Source organism: Cetorhinus maximus, chromosome 13 (assembly GCF_964194155.1).
Source record: "Cetorhinus maximus chromosome 13, sCetMax3.hap1.1, whole genome shotgun sequence".
NCBI lineage: Eukaryota > Metazoa > Chordata > Chondrichthyes > Lamniformes > Cetorhinidae > Cetorhinus > Cetorhinus maximus.
In genome coordinates this window covers 44393406-44417654 of record NC_135891.1, presented here as the reverse complement: position 1 = coordinate 44417654, position 24249 = coordinate 44393406, and the positions used below count along the sequence as shown (strand labels likewise).

Genomic DNA, 24249 nt, shown 5'->3' with positions numbered 1-24249 from the left:
GTTACTCAAAGATCTAGAAACAGACATTTGAAATTGGACTAGGTTACAGTCCTTTAAACATTCTATCCCTTCAGCAAGGGTTAAAGAAGGCATTTCATGTCAGTTTCACTGTTTATTATGACGACCTGAAGGACAAAACAGCTGGCTGTTTTTTTATCCCCCCACCAACCCTTACTCTTCAAAGAACATTCTGATCTAGCAAACAATCTAAGAGAAGAAAACCTACTTTACTTATCTAACAGTAAGATCCAAGATTTGAGGTATGTGACTGTTACTGGGTCACAATGGACACAATACTGCAGCTGAAGGGAAATGAAGTGATGCTCAGGCACATTGCGAACCACAAATCATGCATCCAGCTGATGTTGGCAACATCATGTGTTGAGCATGTGACTCTGAAGGACCAATAGGAAACAGACTCTTGTGTATGAAGAATGTGGAATGAAGAAGCTACAAGGACAAGATTGCAAGATGATGATTTAAAAAGCAAGTTTATCTTGCAGAACAGAAATTTAAATTTAAATGTTTCTTTCAATTCTGTTTATTCTACCATTCCTCATTTGTTAACCCAGAGATGCATATGTTGTGTGCCAGCAGTACTGAAGGCTTGCCAAAAGCAATCTGACACCATAGACTGTGGGTCAGTTAGCAGGGGGTGTTCAAATGTGTTGGAACAATATGCGTAAAGAGGAACCCATCTCCTTGAATTAATAAGTATGTGGAGGAGGTGGAATTTTCCATTCATGCGAAAGCAGTTAAGTAAGAACATGCTCAACCCACGTATGTTTTCAAATTGAATTGAATATTTACTTGATTAAAAAATTCTAATATAATGCTTATTTTATGTAAAATGAAGGAAACTAAAAAGCTCTCTTGTTTATTTTGTGTGCTTCCATTCAGGCCCTTCTGTAGTTCAGTTCTTGTTTAAGATGATGTAATAGAATTTTAGTCCCTAATTTCCTTCCTTCTGAAGCGCTCCTCATTGGAATATAATTCCACAGGTACTAGGCGTCGTCCTACACCTCACTCAACTGACCATTATTTAAATATGTCATCATCTGACACATACATATTGTTATATTGCTCAGAAGATTTAGCTCCATTGTATCAATATTTTCAGCGCTATGTGTGACATTTAGGGTACCAAATGGCACCTGTACCATGAGTGGTACAGATGCCATCCAGGCATCTTCAGGAACTAGCCATACTAGGTGCCATGTTGGTGAGGGCATTGACAGGAGTGTTATAAATAGGTTGTGATGTCAGTCTGTCTGTCATGCTGATTTTATGCAGCGATGGCATTTTTGACCTCAACACTCCAGCTAATGCCCTCCCTTAAACGCACACTGCTGAACATGTGTTCACCAGTAGGAAGAATTCCTCCACCACCAATACTGTTTAAAGAAATCATAAACTGCTTTCAGGTTAGCTGCTCATTGAGGTCTACAGGCTGCTGCTGAGTTGTAGAAGTGCTGTAAGTTTTCCACTACTACACAAAGTTGGTAAAATTTGCAGAGAGTAGTGTAACATGTAGTGAAGGCCTTGCTTTTCACTTCAAGGTTTTGTGCAAATCACTTGTTCCCAGTCATGGGACTCCATTGGCCTGTAGCATGACAGGAAGACTGAGCAGAGGCAACATAGAGGAAGGCAAGCTTCTCAAAAAGGGAGGAGGAGGAGGTGATCGGATCTCAGCAACAGGTCATATACACCCAGGGTCATCAGGGAAAAAGTCTCTTACCTCAACCTCAGCAAAGAACAGCAAGGCCTCCGCTTTACAAAGGAGTGCCCCCAAAACCCTGCAACCTTAGAGTACGGCTAGGACAGTCCTACAGTTGGCTGTGAAGGTGATTGTGGCCATGAATTTCTCTGTGTCAGGATCTTTCCAGGCTGAAGCAGGTGACATCTCTAACGTCTTGCAGTTCACTGCCTACTGCTGTGTCAGGGAGGTCACTGATGCATTGTATGCTAGGAGGAAGGATTATATTGCATTCATAGACACAGGGTGTACATGGATTCACCAGGTTAGTAAACTTTCCATGCTGCAGGGTGCCATTGCCCACAAATTGCTTTGCAGGCGTTGCATCTAAATGCAGAGAACCACTCCCCGAGTGTGCAGTTGGTGTGTGACCGTGCTCAGCACATCATGCAGCTAAAATACTCAGTACCCTAGCAATAGTCTTGATGCCTTTATCCTCCGCCGGTCTGCTGTACTATCAGTATTTGAGCCACCACCTCAACCCCAGAGAGTCATGACTGGGCAGTAATAACTATCCAGTTACCACCTGGCTCATGATTCTGGTGCACAACCCAGCAACATATGGGCAGCATGCACATAATGAAAGCCATGCTGCCACGCAAAATGTCATCTGTAGACAATTAGGGTGAAAAGGCAATGCTTCCACTACCTGGACCATTTGGGAGAAGCCCTGCAGTACTCACAAGAGTATGTGTCATGATTCATTATGGTCTGCTGCATCCCGCACAAACATACCATCATGAGGACACAGCAATGCCACCAGCTATATGCTGACCAGCTAAAGAGGATGAGGAAGATAGGAGGAGGCAAGCAATACATCCCTCCCAGCTGGCTGTCTGTGATCAGCTCATCAGACTGAGGTACCAGTGAACACAGCCCCAATTGCCCATTCGACTGTCCGACACCTTACCTGTCCTCTGTTACTGACCATCACAATGCCTTGTTGGCCAGAATGCTGAAATAAAAACCACTGCAAAACAAACATTCTGAACCAACATTATCAAGCAAGCCATCCAATATTTCATAGAAAAGTCAACTAATTACTCTCATGCATTCCCTTTGTATCTGCCTTCTGTGTGCTTTTGCCTGGCCTATGCAGTATTACCTGCACTGCAGCATGGCTAGTGGAAGGCTGCTAGCTTTCAATGGAGAAAATTGCAGATGATCTGTAAGGAGGCAACAAGCAGTCCTGGCCTTAGATCACCTGGCTTCAAACTGTACCACATTGACCTGGGCAGCAGCAGTCTGGGTTGGTTGGTGGACTGGCAACTTCAAGGACAGTGGTGGAGTGGCAGTGGTGGAAAGATTAATGCTGCCATCCTGAAGATGGACAGGGGGTTCATGCTCCATGGAGCTACTCGCCGCTCCCTGGGATAATGCCTCAGCAATCCCACTATGGACAGATTGCTGGACTGCTGTATAGCCTTGCAAGTTTCTTTGAGCATTGGTATTCACAACCTGCATGACAGTAAACTGCACTTGCATGGCGGCAGCTGCGATTGCATAACTTCAGTCTGAGCATCCATTGCAGCGAGCAAATATTGGGTGATTTCTGCTTATGCTGCAATGGAAGCTAAGGCATTGACCATCAGGTACATTGTAGGGTCCACAATTGCACTCATGAAGTTGGCTACCACTTCCATGCTGGGCTCCAAGCTCTGCATAAAGCCCTGTCCAAGTTGATGCCAGACTCCTCCATCTCCTTAACAGTGACAGTGGCTTTTTGGCAGGCTTACCAACATAGCAAGCATTTCAATGTGCATGCCCATCAGCCTTTTCATGTATGTCATCCTGTCAGAGTACTCATCTAAGTCCTTTGCAGCAAAACTCAAGTGTGATTTCACCCTCTGTGGGGCTCGCAGCTGTGTTACTCTTGTCCCTTGGTTGCAGGCCACATGTGCCTGGAAACTCACCACATGCAGATCTTGTCTCTATGTTATCCTCCAAAGTACATGCAGTGTGAGTATCTGAGCTGGTGACTGCTTCATCATCATCAATCTCTCTTTTTTGCTCTCACATTCCTACACCACTGCCTAGAAGTTTTTGGGTGTCAAAAAGGATAAAGGCATAAGAATGTTGGAGAAGTGGTGGGGAGAAACAAGAGACTCGAAGCTATCTACTAAAGTATGCATGGTGTCTGTATCTAAGCTGGTAGCTACAAGTGTAGAGAGTGCCAGTATTACTACTTATTTCTGTTGTCATGACGACAGGAAACTGTGACTGAGTGAGATCTACCTACAACTTCACCAGCTAACCGTAGACACATTAAATGGTTTAAAGAAGACCTGTTTTTTAAATAATGCAAGAAAAGACACATCAAAAAATGGCTGCAATGAGTCTCCTGATGTCCAATAATGTAAGTTGACCACTTCTCTGGAAAGTTTCTAAATTAATTGCACTGTCAACCTGTTTCATGGAATATCACACCTCGGGGTGTGTCAAGGTCCAGTTCAAACAGGGAAGGCATTAAAAATGCAAAGTGCTGGACTTTGATCAGCTGTAGATCTATCAAGACAATGGGAACTACTAACTAGCCAGATACTCATCAGACATTCAAAATCCCCTGTGGAGGATGAAAAAAAGTTTCAGAAATGAAGAGATAAAAAAAAAATGGGATTACTCATTCTGCAACAATGACTATAAGACATGCTAATCAAACTCCTTCCTGGGAATATATAGACAGGAATTTTTAAAACTGGTTCTGCCGAACAGAATCAGGAAGAAGGGGAAAGAAACATCACAGACATCTGAAAACACTTCTGGAAGACAGTAATAAAGATATCTGTCTATCTCTGTCTTTCTCTGAAGCTAAAAGAGTGTCTTCAACAAAGTGCAGACCTGAACCAAGTCAGCACCAGAATTCTACAGGAAACCAACTAACTTCAAATGGCTGCAATGTTAAACAATCTATGCCTCAAAGACAAGCAAAGGACTTAATCATATATTCTTTTAACTTTTATTGGATATTAACTTTCTTACTTCTAATATCTGGTGTGTGTGTTATCGTGCCTTTATTATTTTTTCTCAGGCATAGTAACTGATACACTTACTCTCTCTTTGACTCAAGAAAATGTAGTTTGATTGGCTCCTTGTTAACAAATGAATACAGTTGGATTGGAAAAGGCATTTACGAGAAAAAGAAATTTGAAAACCTTTGTTGCAAACAACTGAGGAGGCGGAGTAGAAGGAGAGCCAGCTCACTCCTTCTCACCCGGTCGTAAAATTGTCTACCTGCTCTTCCCACTCTTTCTCTTACACTACTGCCTGGTCAGGTGGCACTTCTTGGATACCTGAAGAGAAAGAGACACAATGGTAGGTTGTGTTGAGAAGACAGGGCGAAACCATCTGCAATTTGCAAATCAGAAGAGGGACAAGCAGAAGTGTGATGTGAGAAGAGCATCATTCAGCTCTGCCACTGGCTATGGCCTCAATCATCACAGTGCCAATGATGGCAAGTACCGTCTACCCAATGGGAGTGAGGACATAATCTTGCCTGCATCCTGTCATTTAAGTGTTGCTGCCTTGGTTGTACACCACCTTGTCCTGCAAGAAAGAGTGTTCCGATCATGTGAGGAGGGGTGAAATGACTCCTTTATTCTACCAGTCCAGGTCTGACTGTAACAAGGTTTTTTGTGAATTCATAAGGATGAAGATATTTATTCAGTGCCTGTGCTTAACCATTTACATGCTGATTGCAAAGAAACCAGTCTGGCAGACATTCTTGAGTTTAAAACATAAAGGGGTTAGTTTCTATTGAGCTAAAAACCCACCCAGGAAAAGATATAAAGATATTTTAAAAAGTAAACCTACATCCTAACCTACGTAATACGCATGCACAATAATGCAAAAATACAAGGTTTACACTAGCAAGTTATTTTTTGGCCAAATTTAATTTTTATGCTAAAAGGTAAAAAATAGAGAATTCACTGTTTGAGTCCTTCGTTTGAGTCATGGCTGAAGCAGGATTTTTCAGTGGTCTTGAAATTTCAGTGAAACTAAAGCCCAAGAAACTGCAATTTCTGGAGACAGTCTCTTTTTTAAACATAATAAATTTTTTCCAGATGTCGATGATTTTTGCACCTTATGTTCCTTTTGTTTACAAATTCTCTATCTCTGTGCTGGATTTAAAACTGTAATTGAGAAAGGGTTTTGAACTTGAGAGAGAAATGGTTACTGCTCCATTGGCAGATTTCTTCCAGGCTTCTGCTTAGCAGCTTGTATGTTGTTATAAAAGATATTCAGAAATGGTCATTCTAGACACATGACCTCTCCATAACAATTTCAGAAGGCAATTCATTAGCTCAAGCTTGGACAGATGGTGGCTATTGTTTTATGGCCTAGGTGATTAGATTCTGTTATGTCTCAGCCATTAACTCCTGAATGATCCATCCACCATCCTGATGACACCTTCATAAAGCTATTGTCCTGGTAGACTTTCTGTCTCCTCTTGAGAGGTAGCTTTATAGAAATACAAATGGTGAAATCCAGAACAGTTTCAGTAAATCTTTTGAAGTAGTTCTTGACATCAGCAGATGTGGAATTCCATAAGAAGTTGTCTTCATGTGTCTTAATTGTAATCACACTGGAACCTTCCAGAAACTGGTCAACTTATAATACCAGACATCAGGTGACTTGTGGCAGCTATCTTAAGTCAGTGTCTTTTCTTGCTTTATAAAAGTCCTTTTTAAGCAGTTCAATATATGTTTGATCAGCCACTGAAGTGCGTCAGTGAATGGGGTGCAATGAGTTTGGGTGATGTGGTTGTCATGGTGAATAGCTGGCACTATGTGCAAGGTGTGTGATCTGTTGGTGTGAAGGTTGCAATGGTGCTAATTGTGAGTGTGAGGTGAAGTTATAATTGTGAGATGTGACTTGTGATTGATGGAGACTGTTGGTAGTTGAGTTCATGGGGGTGTGATGCACTGAGCAGTGGTGTGAGGCTGATGGTGAATTTGGTGGAATGTGATATTTGAAGATGAATTCACTAACCGTGATCACTTGTGTGAGATTGTTGAATTTTTCAGCACTTCATCCAAGTTGTTGGGGCTTGGCTCCTGTCATGGATGGGCCTGGGTATTCTGCTGCCTTTGCCATCTTAAAGTTTATCTGGAGGACCTCCTGGAACCCTGTGTTTTGAGGGTCTCACCCTGTCTTTCCACTTCCTGCACCTAGGCTATATTGGAGAAACTTGGAACTTCCTCTATGCCATGCTATGCCACTCCTGTGTCTTTCCCAGGTCAAAGTCACTTCAACAATAAATTCTGCTCCAGCCAAAATGCACCTCCCCTTTAAGAGTTGTAGGCCTTGTTTAGGTAGTGCAGACTAGCATGAACTCATTCTAGCCTCTTGATTTTGCATCCCCTACTCAGGTCTGCAGTTACTCAACAGAGTGCTTACTGTGGTGGCATACTGCAATCATGTTAATCAGTAGGCAGCACAAAATTTGTGTGCTGTCTGCATTGAAATGCTAAGGTGTTCATTAACTGTGCATCTCAACCCTTGCACCCATTTTTGGACTTAATCCAACTTTTCCCCCATTAATGTTCAGGAATGGGGGCCTGGTTCATTTTCTGCTGGTTGACTCAAATGTACTCAGGCCAATTGTAAGACCTCTATTATTTCTCTGGCTGATGTCAGCTAATTTAGTGCAGGCTGAAGAATAAAACCTAGACTTTCGTAATCTGGCTATTCTAGAATAATGGGTTAATAGTTATGGTAATGAGATAGTGAAAGAAAAGAGGCCGTTGTAGCAACAAGTGACCTGTTGGAAGATGAGGCCCTAGAGATTGGTATGCTCTTTGAATCTACTGTCAAAGCATTTGAAATCTGTGTTGCCTTTTTTGAGGAGTCAGTTGTGTTTGCTGTCAAAGAGCTGAATTTGTATATTTTACCCACTGAACCCACAAATGAGGTGCATTATATATCGCTAGCTGACCAGTGAGCTGTCCAGGGAGAATAAAATGCTTAATTCCAAGGTGGATCATATCACTAGAGTGAAGGGACAGTCTATTAGGTTGTGTGAAAATAACTTGACGCCCACTCTTCCATATTGTCAGCAAGTCATCTTTCCACTAAAGTCATCCTTCAGTGCAGAAGCAGAGGCCAAAACTACAGAGCTTCTACAGCTGAAGAGTCCCATACGGGAATTTCATCTAGATTCAGTTCTGGATATTCATTCCATTGTTAAAGATAGTTTAGTCTTACCTTCTTATGCTGACACTGTCATCTCATTGCCTACAACGGAGCAGCCTTGCGCTGAAGCAAGTGTGGCAATGTTACCACCACCTGCAGAAAGTGAAAGTAGTATCCTAAGTGTAGTAGGGAGGACTCATTTTTTTATATTCTGCCATGTGTACAGGATTTTTGTCATTCTTCTTCTCATCTTTCAGATTTGTTCAAATCTCAGATATTGAATACCTTTTCCATCCTCAATGCAGCAGTGGATGATACAGCTGTGTAATTCTTCGTCAAACTTGAAGATGCTTCATCCTCTCAGGCCTTTCTCCAGTTTGCTAAGATGTAGCAGGAGATTCCAAAGAGAGTGCTAGTTTGCTCTCTTCCTGTTCAAGAGAGCGTGATTGTCTATGTCCTGAAGTCTTCTTTCTTGAATCAGTCTTCTATTGAAAAGGTTTTACAACCCTTACAGTTCAGTAGTTGTGGAAAGCTGGTATTGCACTTTGCCAACGTCTTTGTTTGCTAGGGAAAAGATGGGTGACCACATACGTCCACAATGCCCTCCCAGAGAGCCAAGAACACTGTGGGATATTGAAGCCCTTTATGACATTGACTTGGCGGTGGGGGGAGCGGGGGTGCATGGTGGGAAGGGTAGGAGTTGGATAAAATCTATAACAGTACAGGAGTTTATAGAAGTTTGAAAATGTAATGTAAATAGTTTAAGATAGTTATGAAAAAAATTGAGATTATACTTGGGGAGAGATGTAGAATAGTGGGTTAATAATTATAGTAATGAGATAGTGATGTGTACCATGACGTAACAATTACATCAGCAGTTATGTGCAAAAGACTGAGAAGGTAAGATGGAATAGTCTGCACAAGAGGGAGATGTACTTAACCTTGAAGCTTATTGTGCATTATAGTGTTAATAAAGAAGTTTTTGAAGAAACCTACTGGAGTTAGACCTCAGTCACTCATAAGTATTGGGAAACCTTCCGAATACAGATCAAGCCACAAGTTACCCGAAGAGAAATCCAAATACTATTTAAAATGAAAACCAAACCACAAACTAGGTAGCTGAGCTACATCCTGGAGAAACTTGCTAAGCTATTGGAGATCCTGTTCTAGAATTTCTATCCTATAATGTGTTAACTGTAATGCTTTTTGGTTTAAATTATCTCATACAAGCAACATATAACTGTCCAAAATTGTGCAATGAGTAGTTATAATCAAACTTCTGTTTGAATTTTGAAGTGAAAACTCTGTGCCTCAATATAAGGTCATGTTCTGAAAAAAAACTACTCACTTTATTTTTATACAGGTGTTCATTAAGTATGGTCGACAGAGGTGGAAGTTAAAAGGAAAGATTGATGCTGATGACAGACAAACATGGGATGAAGAAGGAATGGCCTTCCTACCTCACATTAATGAAGATATTGAAATAAAGGTGTTTAATTGTAAATTTACAGAAGAGTGCTTTTACTGTAAATTTTAATTGAAATATGCATTAAGTGTGAGTATTAAGTATTCCTAGGTTAGATGTAGCAGGGACCAGATAGAGATAAAACTCCCTCTGTTTCTACCAATAAATTTCTTTAATCCCTGCCAGATTAATGTTCATATTACACCTGTAAGAATGTGTACATTTACCCGATCACTCATTCCTATAATCACTCGAGGCCAATTTTAAGTGAGTTGAGTAACTGATCACACGTAATCTATTATAGAAATCACGAGTGTAGTGAAAAGTGCCTCTGAGGTGAGGAAAGAAAATTTGGAAGGGCAATTATGCTTATATTTATGCATGGATCCAAATTCATTAGAAACTGGATTGAGATTATCCAAATCTATTGCATATCTCGTTAGTGTACCTTTCAACCAATTATTTGAAATAGTTGGGGTCAATTTTAATCATATTTGTTTCTTTTAGAAATTTTTCAAAAGCACAAGGTTGGGTTTATTTATCCCTAGAAAACCATTAGCCTTTTAGCAACTAGTCAAGAGCTTAAATTTCCAGGGATTCCTTCGAAATGTCAAAATGTTATGATGCCATATAGGCCAAATTATTTTCCAAATAGTAGATAGTTCCTTATAATTATGGAACTGTACACAATATCACATAAACAGGGTGTACTAAATGAGGCAACACGATTAGTTATCACAAAATAAACATACGAAAGTTGAATGAGGATACAATATATTAATACAGCATTGTGACCACTAACCACATTTTTGATTTTAGGCAGTAAGGCCTTGATTACAGTGTGACTTTTGAAATTACTATCTGTGAAAACAACCCTAAGTAATTAGCAATTACTAATGAGTAATGAGGTTGCTAAATGATCTACTGACTTCAATGTTGCACTTAGATGGATATTTGTGACTTTTATCAAACAACTCCTTTGCACAGATGTTTCTATGCTGTGGCAAGTAATCGCAGTGCTCAATTTAGTGTCTAGCTCTTTTACATGATGTTTGTTAGACTCTATGAAGACACATGTTCATTATGGTATTACCAATTATTAAAGTGCAGGTGAAATCTGGGTATATATGAATTTGTCTGGTAATCTCAACTTTAATGTCAGGGTTGTCTGTATCACTGCTTCGAATCTCACATTAGGATTTCCAATTCAGTATATGTTCTAGATAATCAAAATATTCCAGAATTGGGGATTTCCCAGATATGAGCAATAAACCAGGTATGACAAGCACTCTATCTGACAGTTTAGATGTCACATGGATGTGTGCAGGAGCACAACTTTCAAGAACCAACTATGTTATCAGTTAGTCTTTTTTTTTGTATTTCCATTTATCTGTTGCTGCTCTGTTTCATTTCTTATGATAATTGCAGATTATACTTGGTCTTCACTTGCATCTCTAATTAGTGCTAAGAGACACCCACAAATCTTATTTAAGATGTGCAAAATTAAGAAAGCATGTAATAAGGGCCTGTAATTTTTACTTTAAAATCCTATTGGCTGCTTTGAACCTAACAGGCCCAAAAATCCTCTTAATAACTTACTAACTCTTAATAACTTATTAACTCTTAATTACTAACTCTTAATTACTTAGCTCCTGCTCGCCACCTCTCCCAGTCGCTGCTTCCCTCCCACTCCCTGACCCTCCCATTTGCCACTTCCATCCTGCCTGCTGTTTTGCACCTGCTCCCTGACCCTCCCATTTCTGCTTCCCTCCCACTCCCAACCCTCCTGCTCGCCGCTTCCCTCTGACCACTGCCCCCCTCCATTCATGACTTCTACTCACTTCCTGCCCCACCAGCTCCTGTCTTTTCCACTGCCCACTTCCTCTCCCGAACCTTCCCTGTGAGCAAGGGCCTGGAAGAGGGGTGGAGAAATGGAGGAAGTTAGAAGAGCTGTGAGTGGGAGGAGCCAGTGGAAGGGTCAGAGAGTAAGAAGAAGAGGTGAGTGGGAGGGTTGGAGAGCAGGAGGGAAGCAGTGAGCAGGAAGGTTAGGGTGCGGGATGGAAGCAGCAAGTTGGAGTGTTGGAGAGTGGGAGCGAAGTGGTAAGTGAGAGGGTCGGGGTGCAGTAGGGAAGCTGTGAACGGGAAGGTCAAGGAGGGAAGCAGCGAGTCATGAGAGGCAGCAACTGGAAGAGTTGGGGAGAGATGGTGTATGGGAGCGTCGAGAGAGGTGTGGGCGGGAGGGTCGGAGAGGCGGTGAGCGGGAGGGTCGGAGAGGCGGTGAGCGGGAGGATCAGGAGAGGCGGTGAGCGGGAGGATCAGGAGAGGCGGTGAGCGGGAGGGTCAGGGAGGCGGCGAGCGAGAGGGTCGGGGAGAGGCGGTGGGCGGGAGGGTCGGGGAGAGGCAGCGAGTGGAGGGTCAGGAAGATGTGGCGAGTCGGAGGATCGTGGAGACATGGCGAGCAGGAGGTTTAGGGTGAGGTGGCGAGCTGGAAGGTCGGAGTGAGGTGCTGAGCTGGAAGATTGGGGCGGGGCAGCAAAGCAAAGTTCTTTTTTAAAAAAGACTGAGCATGCTCTGCACTAAAATGAAAGTAGTGGCAGCTATTGGGGAACGTCCTTAATTTACCAACCACAGAAAAATGAGAACACGCCATTAGAAAGTGCTTTAAATGGGGGTTACAAGAAAACAAGTTCACAACTTTTGCCAGACCTAATATGTTGTATGTAAATTCAAACAATTCTTTTAATTTTATAATCTTATTTTTCTGATTCATTCTATAGGGTTGTGGAAGAGGTCACTTAAACAGAATTTTCTCTCTATAGGTAGCTGAAATGAAAGGACTGATGACTGTTTTGGTTGGAACAGTGACTTGCGAAAGCGCGGATTTCTTCTCTGCACAACCTCAGATAATGATTGTGGATATTACTGACTTAGGCACTATGAAACTTCAGCTGGAAATCACGTGGGAGTAAGTATTGATGTAATATGTCTAAAGGGAACGTGGTGCTTCAATATACCAGATTACAGTTTGGATTTAGAATGCTAAATTATGGATAAACTTTTATATGTGACCAGTGCAGTCTAATTTGTCCACACTTGGTACTCTTATCTTAGCAATAATATCTACTTTTCTGTTATGGAATTGTATTCAAAAATGTTATTGCACGAGAAGTTCGTGCTGATAATTGACTTACGGTTTCACCTTTAGTGGGGATATCCTGCCAAGGAACCTGAGCTGTGTGCAGACAGAAATACAACACATCAGATCTGTAGTCTTGAGTCTCAAGCATTCTGTGGACTTGAACTATTTATCATAGCAACATTAATGCATTAACAGCCCAGTGTCATTTTCATTTATTCCTTCTATAAACAGGAAAATCCTGTTTGCAAACCAACTGTTTTACTAAACGTTGGCTTACGCATAATAATATACAGGTTTCAGGTTGTGGGTTGGAGTAAATATTTAATTCTGTTGCAAGCTGTGGCTCAAATCATTCAAATAATTACTTACATATGTTCTAGGAAAAGCAACCGACTATTAAAAATAAAAATGTAGGCACACACACAATCCACACCACAATACGGCTAAATGGTTCTTTCATTTATACATTTTACGTAATAAAGTTTGAAACATTAAGTATTTGTGTATTTCACGCAGGAACACAAACATATGTACACAAATTCGGAGAAGTAGCAAGGGTTTTGCATCATTCACAAATGTATATCATTTCCATTCATTAATAGTCCTGATACATATTTTCTAATAAATAAGTTAACCTAGTATATGTACCATTTTAAACCACTTCAAATTGATGTGCTGATTGTGAAAGGATATGTTATCTCCATCACATGAAGTTCAATTAAGATTAGGAAAAAAATTTCTCTATACCATCAATTCTAAAATTTAATTATTAGTTGTACTCCCATCCAAGTGAATATTCTACATCAACTAAGACACTGTCCCTCGTAGAATTTCTCCACTATCAGAGTACATTGTAACCTCTCTGGTCTGGAATGCTTGGGACCAAGCCATTTCTGGATTTCAGAATTTTCTGGATTATAGAATGACATTGGATTACATAACCACCACAAGTATATGACCCAGAAAATACTGTAGTTATAAATACTTAACTGAAACATAAAACAGTGATAAAATATTACAATGCAGAGATAAAAATTATTTTACTTATCCAAATACCCTATCTTCTATGTTTCTGTTCACAAAGTACTGTACTGAAATGATGCTTGGCCATGATTTTCCAAAATTCCTTATATTCTGCAATACTTACAGCAGATTGGAACTTAGCAAATGCAACACTGCTATTCAAGAAGGGAGAGAGAGAAAACAAGGAATTATAGGCAGTTAGCCTGACATCAGTCATCGAGAAAATGCTGTAATCTATTATTAGACAGGTCTTAACAATATACTTAGAAAATCATAGTATAAACAGGCAAAGTCAACATGGTATTACAAAAGGCAAATCACATTTGACAAATTTGTTAGAATTTTTGGAGGATGTAACAAGTAAAGTTGATAAAGGGAAACCTGTAGATCTAATATACCTAGATTTCCAAAAGATAAGGTGCCACAGGAAAGGTTAATAGGCAAGATAAAGGCTCATGAGGTTCGGGGTAATATATTAGCATGGTTAGAGGATTGGTTAACTGACAGGAAGCAACGACTAAACATAAATGGAGCATTTTCAAATTGGCAGGCTGTGACTAGTGGAATGCCGCAATCATCAATGCTGGGACCTTAGCTATTTACAATCTATATTTATGACTTAGTGAAAGAAACAGAGAGTAATGTATCTAGGTTTTCTGATGGTACAAAGCTAGGTGGAAATATAACTTGTGAGGAGAACAGAGAGGCTGCAAAGAGATATAGGCAGGTTAAATGAGTGGGCAGCAAGATGGCAGGTGGCACATAATGTGGGGAAGTGTGAGATTATTCACTTTGGTCATAAGAATAGCAAATCAGAACATTTTTTAAGAAGTGTGAAGCTTGTAAATGTTAATGTTCAAAGAGACCTGGATATACTCATACAAGGAACTCAAAGTTAGCATGCAGATACAGCAAGCAATTATGAAGGAAAATGGCGTGTTGACCTTTATTGCAAGGGGATTGGAATAAAAGGAATAAAGAATTCTTATACTATTGTGCAGGGCTTTGGTGAGACCACATCTGGAATATTATGCACGGTTTTGGTCTCCATATTTGAGGGAAGGATATACTTGCATTGGAGACAGTACAGTGAAGGTTCACTAGATTGATCCCTGGAATGAGAGGGTTGTCCTGTGATGTGAGGCTGATTAAATTGGGTCTATACTCTCCAGAGTTTGGAAGAATGAAAGGTGATCTCATTGAAATATAGAAAATTCTGAAGGAGCTTGACAGGGTAGACAATTGTTTCCGCTGGCTGGGGAATCTAGAACTTGGGGGCACAGTCTTAGGACAAGGAATAAATCATTTGGGACTGAGATGAGGAGAAATTTCTTCACTCAAAGAGTTGTGACCCTAGATTGTGGATGCTCCATTGTTACGACCGGCCCCCAGGCGAGGTTGCCCCAATCTATTATGCTCCCAGACGAGGTACCCCAAATTGTTATGTTCCCAGGTGAGGAGAACTGGCTCCCTTTCTTTATTCAACCTCCTCATTTGGTCACAACACAATTAATTTGAAAAGGACCCCTTCCCTTGTGGATACCTTTTCCCAGTCCAAATGTATTTATGTTTTAAAAGGGGCCAATTTAACCAGGCATTGTTGAGTTAAAGAAAGAGTAAGTTTATTAGTTACTAAAACGTGAGAAAAGTAATAAAAATGCAACACATATACACATAGATTTGAAATGAGAACTGAGTCCGAAAATAACAGTTAAAGATATATAAATCAGCCCTTTGGCTTGTCTGTAAGGAGTAGATGGTGAAACGTTGTGGCCATTAAGTTGAGGTGATTCCAGTAGTACTGACTTTGGTAGTTGAGCAGTTGGTTTGGAGAGTCTTGGTTCTGCAGGCTAGCTGAAAGGAGTTTCCTATATCCTTTTCAACTGTGGCTCTGCTGACTTGTGACTTGCTTCCAGCAATCAGAGAGAGAGATTTTTTTACCTGCAAGCACAGGGATGCCCAGCTGGTGTTCTTCAGCACATACCTTCACAGCACATACACACCAGAACAGAACACCAGACTAGCACACAGGACTAGGGTAGCAGTTGGCTTTTTTAAGCCCCTTTCTTTGTGTATTCCTGAAAGGGAAAAAACAAACGTGCCTTTCATCCAGATTTGTTTTCTTTTCAACTCAGTTCATGTTCACAATCTGGGGTATAACTCAACAGGAGGTAGTTTCAGATGAGATGGGTAATGATTTTCCATTAACTCCACAGCCACAGGAAATTACAGTTCAGTTTGCTTTGCATCTTTTCCTCTGAAATGCCTTTGCCTGGGTTCAGCCAGGGTCACCCAGCTCCTGACCTCATTACAGCCTTAGTTCAAATATGGACAGAAGAGCTGAACTCCAGAAGTGAGGTGAAAGCGACTGGCCTTGACATCAAGGCAGCATTTGACCAAGTGTGGCATCAGGGAGCACTAGAAAAATCGGAGTCAATGGGAATCGGGGGGGAAATTCTCCGCTGGTTGGAGTCATACCGAGCACAAAGGAAGATAGTTGTGGTTGCTGGAAGTCACTCATCTCAGTTCCAGCACATCACTGCAGGAGTTCCTCAGGGTAGTGTCCTAGGTCTACCCGTCTTCAGCTGCTTTATCAATAACCTTCCTTCCATCATAAGGTAGAAGTGGGGATGTTCGCTGATGATTGCAGATGATTGCACAATGCTCAGCACCATTCTTGACTCCTCAGACACTGAAGCAGTCCATGTCCAGTCCATGTCCAAATGCAGCAAGATCTGAACAATAGCCAGGCTTTGGCTGACAAGTGGCAAGTAACATTCACGCCACACAAGTGCCAGACAATGATCATCTCCAACAAGAGAGAATCTGACCATCGCCCCTTGACATTCAATAGCATTACCATCGCTGAATTCCCCACTATCAACATCCTGGGGGTTCCCATTGACCAGAAATTGATCTGGACTAGCCATATAATTACTCCTGGCTAACAGAATAGGTCAGAGGCTGGGAATCTTGCGGCGAGTAACTCATCTCCTGATTCCCCAAAGCCTATTCACCATATACAAGGCACAGGTCAGGAGTGTGATGAATACTCTCCACTTGCCTGGATGAGTGCAGCTCCATCAACACTCAGGCTTGACACCATCCAGGACAAAGCAGCCTGCTTGACTGGCACCCATCAACAAAAAACATTCCTCCCTCCACCACCAACACACAGTGGCAGCATTGTGTACCATCTATAAGATGCCCTGCAAGAACTCACCAAGACTCAACAGCACCTTCCAAGCCCACAACTGCTACCATCTAAAAGGACAAGGCAGCAGGTAGATGTGAACACCACCGCCTGGAAGTTCCCCTCCAAGCCACTCATCATCCTGACTTGGAAATATATTGCCATTTCTTCACTGTTATTGGGTCAAAATCCTGGAACTTCCTCCCTAACTGCACTGTGGGTGTACCCACACCACATGGACAGTAGCGGTTCAAGAAGGCAGCTCACCACCCCCTACTCAAGGGCAGTTAGGGATGGTTAATAAATGCTGCCCTAGCCAGCAATTCCCACCTCACGAATGAATAAACAAAACCATTGGACTATAGCATGACTGGGAGTATCAGCAGAGATGACACAGAGCATGACAAGCTGCTGAAAGGGAGGAGGAAAAGGGCTCTGATCAAGAGTCCCTGTCAGCCCAGAGTGTTTAGGGATCAATTCTCTGACTGCGCCTCAGCAAAGAGCAGTGCGTCTTTGCTGAAATCTTCCATCTGCTGCAGCCTCAGAGCAGGGCGAGGATAACATTGCCAGTGGCTCTGAAGATGATCCCCTGCAAGGAATCTTTATGTATCTGCTTCTTCCAGGCTGGAGCATGTGCTATTTGCAGCATCCCCCAGTTCACAATTTCTTGTTGCATAAGGGAGGTCACTGAAACTCTTTACTCCAAGAGAGTTGAATATATTTCATTTCTCATGCCAGAGAGAAGCAGGTGGAGCAAGTAAGTGACATTGCGAGGTTTGCAGGCTTTCCCATGGCACATCCTGGCCCTCAGGACTAAACTGCTGGCATTGACTGCTACTCCTCTCTGGTCCCACCGCTTTCTCAAAGGTTTTCTGGAGAGCTTCCTGGCCCCTGTAGATAGATGACATCTCTCCTGCTCCCATCTCCTGGAGCCCTTTTTCTCTTCCTTGTGTCTTTTTCAGGCCAAATTCTGCCTTGCAATAACTTCCAGCACCTGCTCCAGCCAAAATGCATCACCCCTTTTAAAAAGTGCAGGCTAGCTTTAAGCAATGCAAGTTAACTTGAACTCATAATAGCCTCTCACAATAATGCACTCGCTATTCAGGTGTCTAGCTATTCAACAGTGTGTTTACTACTGGCTGAAAGCTATATTTAAATGAGCAGGCATGTGCTGCCTACACTGGAAACATCAGGAGCACATTAATCCTGTATTGCTACCCCAGCTGCACCTGTTTTCTGGTGTTATCAAATTTCACTATCAGTGAGGGCTTCTCACCCATTACAAGCATTGAATATTGCTTAATTTCAGCTAATTTCTTGTTCTTGTGATGCCGTGATGTAATTCTTCCATAGGGATTGTTCTCACACACATAGCGCTGGATAGAGCCAGCGGGAGCCCTGCCTCACCTCCTTTGGGAAGACATGCCAAGAGCTGCCACTCAATCAGAGACCTGCACCCCTATAGAATGGCAATGCCACCAGGGAGGTGGTGGCTGCTGCCGCTACAACACCTACCATAGGCCTAGGATTGACACTGGATCCCAGGCCAGAGGTGAGTGATTGGCAGGTGGGGCTGGGTGGCGGGCGAAGCTCATGAGGTGGGGGTGTCGCAGGAGAGGGGAGAGCAGTCATCAGCAAGGGCGTGGGGGTGTCTCTCTTTGGCCACCCCCACTACCCCCCTTTCTGATGCCTAGTCCCTCGATTAGACACTGAGTGCCCTTGAAAGAGGGACCTCCCAGGGAAGCCCACAAGCAAACATACAGGGTTTGCTTATTGTGTTTCCTGCATAGCTAGCCCCCTGCTTGCCACTGAGTTAATACCAGCAGCGGTGAGATTAGGCTCTTAGTGGGCATTAATTGTCCACTTAAGGGCCTCAATTGGCGGCAGGGTGGGAAGGCCGTCCATGGACCTTCCTGCCATGGACCACCACCCTTCCACCTGATTACATGCTCCCCCACCGTCAAAATTCATCACAGGGAGGGCATTAAATTCTGCCCATAAATTCTCAGATTTCACTTTTGAGCATAGGAAAAATCTAACATCTAAAACATCACATATAATTTCACATCATTACTGAAAAATGAAGGATTACATTACCTCGGTAATTACAGATAGGCTACATTGTCTGACAGTTCTCATCATTGGTACCTTGGGTAATTGTAATGGTAATTTGCAGTAGGCAGCCTTTGCTGTATTCTCTCTCTGGTTTGCTTCCTTTCTGGTGAGCTGCATCTCAGGTTCTTGCCAAACTCACATTCAAATCTTCATTCTTTACGAACTAGCTTTATTTTGTCATTGTATTTGATTTTAATGTAAGTTTTTTTGATGTTTAATTTTTTTCTGTACCGATGTAATTTATTATCACTAACTTTCACATTGATTTTGCTTATTGCCAGTTTTATTTTTCATTCTTTCAAATTGGATTGGATTAATCAAAATGGGGCCAGGAATCTGAGGCCTGGATAGATTTCTTGCACCTCAACTGCGTCAACTCACATGACGCTATTTTTAAATGTAAGTTCTGTAATTGGGCTAGAGGCAAGCTCAACACCCAATTAGTGGCACTGAGGGTCTCAAAGATGTGGGACCTGTTTCTGCAGTGCACCAACGGAAATGGCAGATGGCAGATCCTGGGAGGACCAGCAGCATAAAAACTTGGGAAAGTGTCTACATAATCATATTAGGGGTATTGCGCATGGTCAGGAGCAAGGTCCCCCAAGGTCCAATAATTTTCATGTTCATAAAAAAAAACTTTTGCTTTGCCTCATTTTGAACCTGACAGCTGTGCACTAATGTACAGCAGGCTTCTCGAGTTCACCGGAAGCCCTTTTGAAAATTGGGGTCCTGACCTCCACATTCCCCTTAACGATCTCCTAAATGAGCTGAAATGGGACGTTAATTGGAGGCGACCGGGCTGCCCCCACCTTCCCCCTCACTCGCCCCCCCACCTTCCCCCTCACTCACCCCCCACCCTGCGCTCCGTCCCATTGATCTTACTTAGCAAATTGAAGTGCACCCTGGAGGTGTTGTGATCCAGAGAGACCCTCTGGGACCCCAAGTTTTAAATTGCACCTCATCCCAAACGCCGCCCCCACCCCCCCCCCCCCCCTCCACCCACCTCCCGCACCCACAGCATGTCAAAATCTGGCCCCTTATGCTTATACCTCTCCTCATAATTCTCTCAGCTGCTTCCTGTCACTATCTGCCAGCTATACTCCCTCATAGTGTTCCATGCTTCCTTTTGACCCCCTCAATATCTGGTATTTCTTTCTCCCTGGTCTTCTGTTTGATGATCTTTTTCTTGCTGTTCCTCCCCACCTTCCTGTTAAACATTCCTCAATTCCTACCATGTGCTAGACTTAACCTTTCAGTCACTAATTAGTATTTAGACTTGATATTCCAAGTGAGAAGTTTACTTGCTATCGGTATCTCTAGCTTTTGCCAGGTTCGGGATGGAACCGTGGCTGTAACTTTTCTCTGTTGTTATTGAAAATTCATTGAAAAGTCTTAACAACCCCTACTGCCACCTCAGGAGACAGAGTAATTGATAAAAGAAGCTATTTTAAAAACTTGACTTTGTGTCTATTTCACATTTACAAACACTTTGGGCAGCCTGCTTAAAAACATGACTGTTCAAAACCAGATGGCCGATAACTCTACATATTATAAATTCAAGCAATGCTTTCGGCTTGGAGTGTGGTGTGCATTTGCACCAGTGGAATGTGGTGTGAAGTTCTGGATCTGAGATTTGCTTCTGCAATTTTCAGTGTGTTATGTAACTGATCTCATACACTCTAAAAGCTGTGTGGAGTAAAAGGTGCCTTTTAGGGGAGGGAAGAGAGTACATAACACACATGGCTTTTATGCAGCGCTTAGTGACTGACTCTAGAATGGAACTGGCAGAGGCTTGACTACCTGCCAGACAGTTAGGAACTATGGCCTGAATTTTCACCCTCGAGGCAGGTAGTGGGAGTTGAGAAAATTCCCGGTTCGATCCGCCCACCTCAGGAGAAAGTGCCTGCAAAGGTTGGGGGGGTGCAGCTGTGGGCTGGAGTCGGACCAGCCAACCTGGGAAAAAGTTTGGAGGCAGCTGCAGGGGCTGCTGGGTGCCAAGGCGGGCTGTTTAAAAGGCCCACTCAATACAGTGGGACTTCATCCCAGTTAAAATAAAAACATGAAGGCTCTCCAGCCCTCTCCCCTCACCGCCCAAAAACTCTCCATGCCCATCCATGCCACCTCATGCTGCCACCAATCCCCTATGGTCTCTCATGCCAAGCTGTGCCACTCCACCCATCCCCATAGGCCCTCACAGCCCCAATGCCAAGCTATGCCCTTCCACTCATCCCCTATGGCCCCTCATACCTCCTATGGCACCCTCATTATGTATGTGCGGCTGAGAGCTCAGACAACCATTACTCTTGTTGAAACAGCTGCACCCCAGAGAAAACATTGCTTAATTTACAACTCAGGCTCTATGATCACTGCAGTCAATTTCACAATGTGTACATACACAAGGTCACGGGTTTGTGTTTTTTGTTATTGATACTTTAAAGGGTTTGGATAATTGATACTTTTATAGATTTCTAGTGGATTAACTTTTTTTAACATAGTAGAAAGTTATGAATGAGTTACCATTATAAAGCTTTTTTTTACACATAATACTGTCAATATAGGGTTCATTGGTTCTATGCAGTGTATAGTGGGTCAATGGGCATGTAAGTGTCATTGCTTGGCATTGGGTGTATGAGGGGCCATAGCGAGAGGATGGAAGAGCATAGCTTGGCATGGGGACATGAGGGGCCATGGGGGTTAGGTAGGGGGCTTACCTTGGCAAAGGTGGCATGAGGAGGACTTTTTGAACTTTTTTTTTTAAAAGGTCCCTTCATGCAGCCTGGGGTTCGCAACTCCACTGAGGGACCGTGAACAGTGACTCTTTAAAAACCAGGCCCGACTCCATGATTATTGTGGAGGAATAGGTCATGCCTATCTCCACAACGGAGGCAATCATGTCGGGAGTGCCAGATACGGGCTTTTGACAGGAACCAGCCGACATCATTTAAAGGCATTCCCGAAAATCAGACAGCCTGGGAAAGGGGCCGGGAGTCCCACTATCGGGAATGACCCGCCATTTTTAAAGGGCCCCTGAGGCATCCCGACTTGGTGAAAATCCAGGCCCATGTTAAGCAGAAGTGGGAAGTGCTAAAAGGAAAGAGAATATAAATAAATATATTTTTAATATGTTACAAACCTAGTAATGTCAATTAAACTGCAATGGCTGTAAACAATGGAACCTGTGAATAGCTGAAATCATAACACATTTGGCTGGCAGATGACACCATTGCTCTCTGCTGGGAGTTAAACCTGCGTGACCTATATGAAATGATTGTTTTAATTCTTTGAGTCCAGGTCATTCTGTACATGTTTGTTTAGGCATCCCCCTAAAACTGTATCGTTCCAGTGGGATTTGCGTTTTCTTCTGTAGCCAATGTCAACTAATTTGAAGCAGATCTGTATACTCCTGTCCAAAATCTGAAAGCTAAATCCTTTATCCTCGATGTCCCAACAGTACCTGAAATTTTGAAAGTTTATTTGCACTATATGTTAGAAAAAAAATCTGTATACTTTTTTGATTAAGCTTTTTTTGGGCCCTATAATTTTTTTGTCCTCCTGCACTGTGTAAAATTACCTAGTACTGAAGATAGTGATCTGTTCCCAGGCCTCTTTCAACGTTATTATTAAAGTGCTTGCTAGGAAATGCATAATCGCACTCTAGAACTATTTACCTGCGTGGAACAGCCAACACTTTGCTCTGTATCTTCCCTTCAATAGTACAATCAAGATTGGGAACTCAATGAATTGTCTTTGTTGTAATGGGTCATTATTTATTATTTATAAGCATTAGCATCTGAAAATCTGGTTCTCAACTGGGATTGAAGTGAAATTCGTTTTCTGAAAAGAGACTTAAAATTACTTCTCAAATTTTATTTTGCACTCCTATCAACTAGATCATCTAGCGAATTTACTTTAAAATCATCATTCTCATTTTTAAATTCCTCTATGGCCTTGCTGCTTTTCCCAGGTTTGCACTAAGTGCGGTAGCGGGCAGGTAAAACAATGTTTTACCCGCCGGCCATGATGGCGGGTTTTCATGCCGTATCGTCCTGAGCCCACCTTATTATTTATGCACGCCTGGGAAACACACTGTTTCCATGGTGGGTGGGCTCTCATTTGCCTGCTGCCGCATCATGCTGGGCACCATGTTTAAAGTCCAGCCGCAAGCTCACCACTGAAGACATGGCCAGCAAAGGAAAAAAGGCCGCAGCCCCCGCTTCAACGATGGGTCCCTCAAGCAACTGCTGGATGCAGTGGAGGCCCTCCGGGATGTCCTGTACCCCTGCTGTGGCCGTAGGATAGGCAACAACTGAACAATCCAGCTTGGGAGGTGGTGGCAGCGGTGGTCAGTGCAAACATCCTGCAGAGGAGGACCGCCACCCAGTGCCGCAAAAGGATGAATGATCCCCTCCGTTCAGCCAGGTTAAGTCACTCTTCTCATCACTCACAACTCACACACTCGCAAACCCATCACACGTCCACAGGGCCCTCACTCACTGCCAGTTCAAGGGACATCACCATTCACTCTCTCAGACCCACAGTCATTGTCCTCATCCCGTCCATGGGACTAATCACCACCCACACAGGCCAGGTATACATATCATCATTTCTGTTGAAGAGTCATGCGGACGGCTGCACCCTTTACAACCTGGAGATTGTACAACGTGTACAGTCCCACTGCTCCGCCGTCCAGTAAAGTGGTCGCAGACTCGCAGTCTGTGTCAGGAGAGGGGGCAGGGAGTTGGGGGGGGCGGGGTGCGGTGCAGGTAAGGTCTGGAACGCTTGGTGGCACTTTGGTGCCTCTGCGTTACTTGCATGGGTGAGCAGGGCAGGAGCCCGACCCCAATCATTTCACTGTGGCTGCGTCTGATCTGTCTCTGTTACAGAGGCATGGTCAGTTTATATAGGTGTCCCTAATGCATGGATACTTCCCTCGCTTACCCTGACCCCCGTCTCGATTTCTTGTGTGTAGGATCCAATGCTAGGGCAGTAGTTACCCTGCCCCCGCCCCCACCCCCAGTCTCCACCCCCCAGCCCCCACCGACAACAGTCGCCTCCGAGACTGAGTAGCAGTTGCCCCTGGACACCCCTCCCACCCCCGCTGCCCCCCCCCCCCCTTCAACAACGGTCACCTCTGAGGCTGGGCAGCAGTTGCCCCTGGACGCCAACCCCCCACAGCCCCCCGATAATAGTCGCCTTCGTGGCACAATGGCACTTCACCCTGGTGCCCCTGAAGCCTGCAAAGCAACAGGCGACCCTGGTGAGCTCTGCGGGACGGTGCTGTTCACTCACCTCCAGTTCCCTGAAAGTGAAGGCCGCCAAGTGCACGTTGCCTGTGTGCTGTTGTGAAACATGTCGATGTGCTTTCCCGCTGACGTCGACGGACGATCCGATGGAGGAGGGAGCGACTGAGACTCCTGGCCGTGCAA

General features: G+C 43.3%; 1 protein-coding gene across 6 annotated transcripts in view; it reads left to right on the top strand.

Annotated features, from left to right (window-relative positions):
- Positions 1 to 24249, top strand: part of ripor3 (RIPOR family member 3) — a 295541-nt gene that overhangs the window by 208819 nt on the left and 62473 nt on the right. For all 6 annotated transcript variants that reach the window (XM_078555330.1, XM_078555329.1, XM_078555332.1 and 3 more), the window contains 2 exons: positions 9252 to 9377; positions 12173 to 12318. In XM_078555330.1, coding sequence (XP_078411456.1) covers positions 9252 to 9377; positions 12173 to 12318 — 272 coding nt within the window. The remainder of the gene's footprint in view (positions 1 to 9251; positions 9378 to 12172; positions 12319 to 24249) is intronic.